General features: G+C 36.4%; 1 protein-coding gene across 1 annotated transcript in view; it reads left to right on the forward strand.

Annotated features, from left to right (window-relative positions):
* LOC106877895 (T-box transcription factor TBX10) overlaps positions 1 to 2351 on the forward strand; it is a 65007-nt gene that overhangs the window by 30708 nt on the left and 31948 nt on the right. Inside the window, exon 3 of the mRNA XM_014926942.1 lies at positions 1200 to 1473. Coding sequence (XP_014782428.1) covers positions 1200 to 1473 — 274 coding nt within the window. The remainder of the gene's footprint in view (positions 1 to 1199; positions 1474 to 2351) is intronic.

Genomic DNA, 2351 nt, shown 5'->3' on the forward strand with positions numbered 1-2351 from the left:
ATCTATGCCAAGCAGCTTCAATCTGCGTGCTTTGGTTTCGTTACTATGGCAACAGTGCGTATATTTATCAGGGAAATTGGAACCATCTGTGATTTATTTTTGATCTTCTATATAAATGAAGACACTTCCTTCGTTTTGCTGCTTTTCTTTCTACAAAATGAGAAGATGCATTGCAAAACCGTTATTTTAACGAGTTGTATCTATTTATCATCCAATGAGACACAGCGGCAGTTGTTGAGTGTCCCACTGTTGAGTGTCCCACTGTTGAGTGTCCCACTGTTGAGTGTCCCACCCATGAGGGATCGATACTAGACGTGTCGAAACAATTGTCGTGATTTATAAAAGAAATTCTCGTATATTCTATCCTCTGCCTTTCATTTACCGTGTATATTCATACTCCCTCCCTCTCTCTCCACACACACACACACACACACACACACACACACACACACATGTATATATATAATATAGAATAAATAATATAGGATATATATGAGGGAGGGCTGCTGAAGAGTCTCGCTCTAAAATTATCGCGAAAGGCCTGGTTTCAGGCCCAACCTTCCGAGTTCTTTTACAGGGCTTAGAAAAACTGAAGGACCTCAGCAATAAGTGTGCGAATCTGAGGGTCAGGGGAATATGTTGAATAAAATCATATTTAACTGATCCTCCTGTATTTTCTTTTACCGAAAGCCAGGAACTTTTGAGCACGCCTCGTGTACAAGTCTATATAATGTAAATACGTACATATAGTTCTCTACCGTTTTAAGAATATTATCAATCAAACAATTGAGACAATTTTCTGAATAAGTAATTAAATAAAAAATTAAAAACAAAGAAATCACACATATCCGATGTAGGGAGACAAGTCCAGGGAGATATCAATTTAGTCTCAAATTTGGTTCTGACCACACATAGTATTAATTCCAGTTAAAATACTTAATGTAGTATGTCCCGAGAAAGTGTAATAAAGTAGACAATGGAAACAGATATAATAATGCTTTATTTATTTATCTATATGAATAAATAATTTTCCGACATATGTTTCTGCTTAGTTTGAATGTGTGCATGTGTGTGTGTGTGAATATTTGTGTGTTCGCACGCACTTATGAGTGTGTATGTTTGCAAAAACAAAGCAACTCGCATCCACCCAGAACAAAATAATTGCTTATAAATCATACTTTTTATTTTCCTCATTCCAGGCGGATGTTCCCAACGTTCCAAGTTCGTCTCTACGGGCTCGATCCAATGGTTGATTACATGGTCATGATGGATTTTGTGCCCTGTGACGATAAACGCTATCGCTATTCGTTCCATAGTTCAAGTTGGATAGTATCAGGGAAATCGGAACCCTATGTTCCTGGACGGTTCCATATTCACCCTGATTCCCCTGCCAAAGGAGCACAATGGATGAAACAGATTGTGGCTTTCGATAAACTCAAACTGACCAATAACCCGAAAGATTTGAACGGACATGTAAGTATATAGTGTGTGTATGTGTGTTTGTATAGCTGTGTGTATGCATTTATGTGTGTGCGAATGTAGGCCTATACACGTGTGCGTGTGAATGTATGCGTCTGTGTTGGTATATATAAGCGTATATATATATATATATATATATATATATATATATATATATATATATAAAGATATTTATATACAAACATACATATATACACGTGTATATATATATATGTAGCATATATGTTTATGTATATATATGTATTTATACGTATGTGTGTGTATACGTATATGTATTTATATGTATGTGTGTGTGTGTGCGTGTGGGTATAAATATACGTATGTATGTACGTTGCTTAATGTCGAATGAACGAGAAAGGAGTGTTCAATACATATTGTACAGTAATTATTGTTGTTTTTATATTGATTTTGAAGCCGAGAGTCTGTTTCGCAATGACATGAAACTCCAGTTGCGGGACAAACGCTTAGTTTTAGTGTGTGTGTGTGTGTGTGTGTGTGTTCGATACAAACCGAACACGAATGCAACTTCTGTCCTGTCTGAAGAAACGAACACTTGTAAGAGTATTCCTCTTAAAATCCATGGATTTTGCAAATCGGATGGGGACACAATAACTAAAGCATGACGTTTGTGCAAACGTACGTAGCAATGCATTAAAGGATTTATGAATCTCCAGCCAAACGTTCTTTTCATTACAACATTCATTCTAGACCATAGCACCACCAGACTGATGACCCTCCCATAGGATTACTCTGGGAGAAGGGCACAGTAAGCATTAGCCGGAATAAATAACATCGGACCTTTCTTTTGAGCTCACTCAAAAAAGGATTCACATTCATGAATTTGAAGGATATATATATATATATATATATAT

This window comes from Octopus bimaculoides, chromosome 1 (assembly GCF_001194135.2).
Source record: "Octopus bimaculoides isolate UCB-OBI-ISO-001 chromosome 1, ASM119413v2, whole genome shotgun sequence".
Lineage (NCBI taxonomy): Eukaryota > Metazoa > Mollusca > Cephalopoda > Octopoda > Octopodidae > Octopus > Octopus bimaculoides.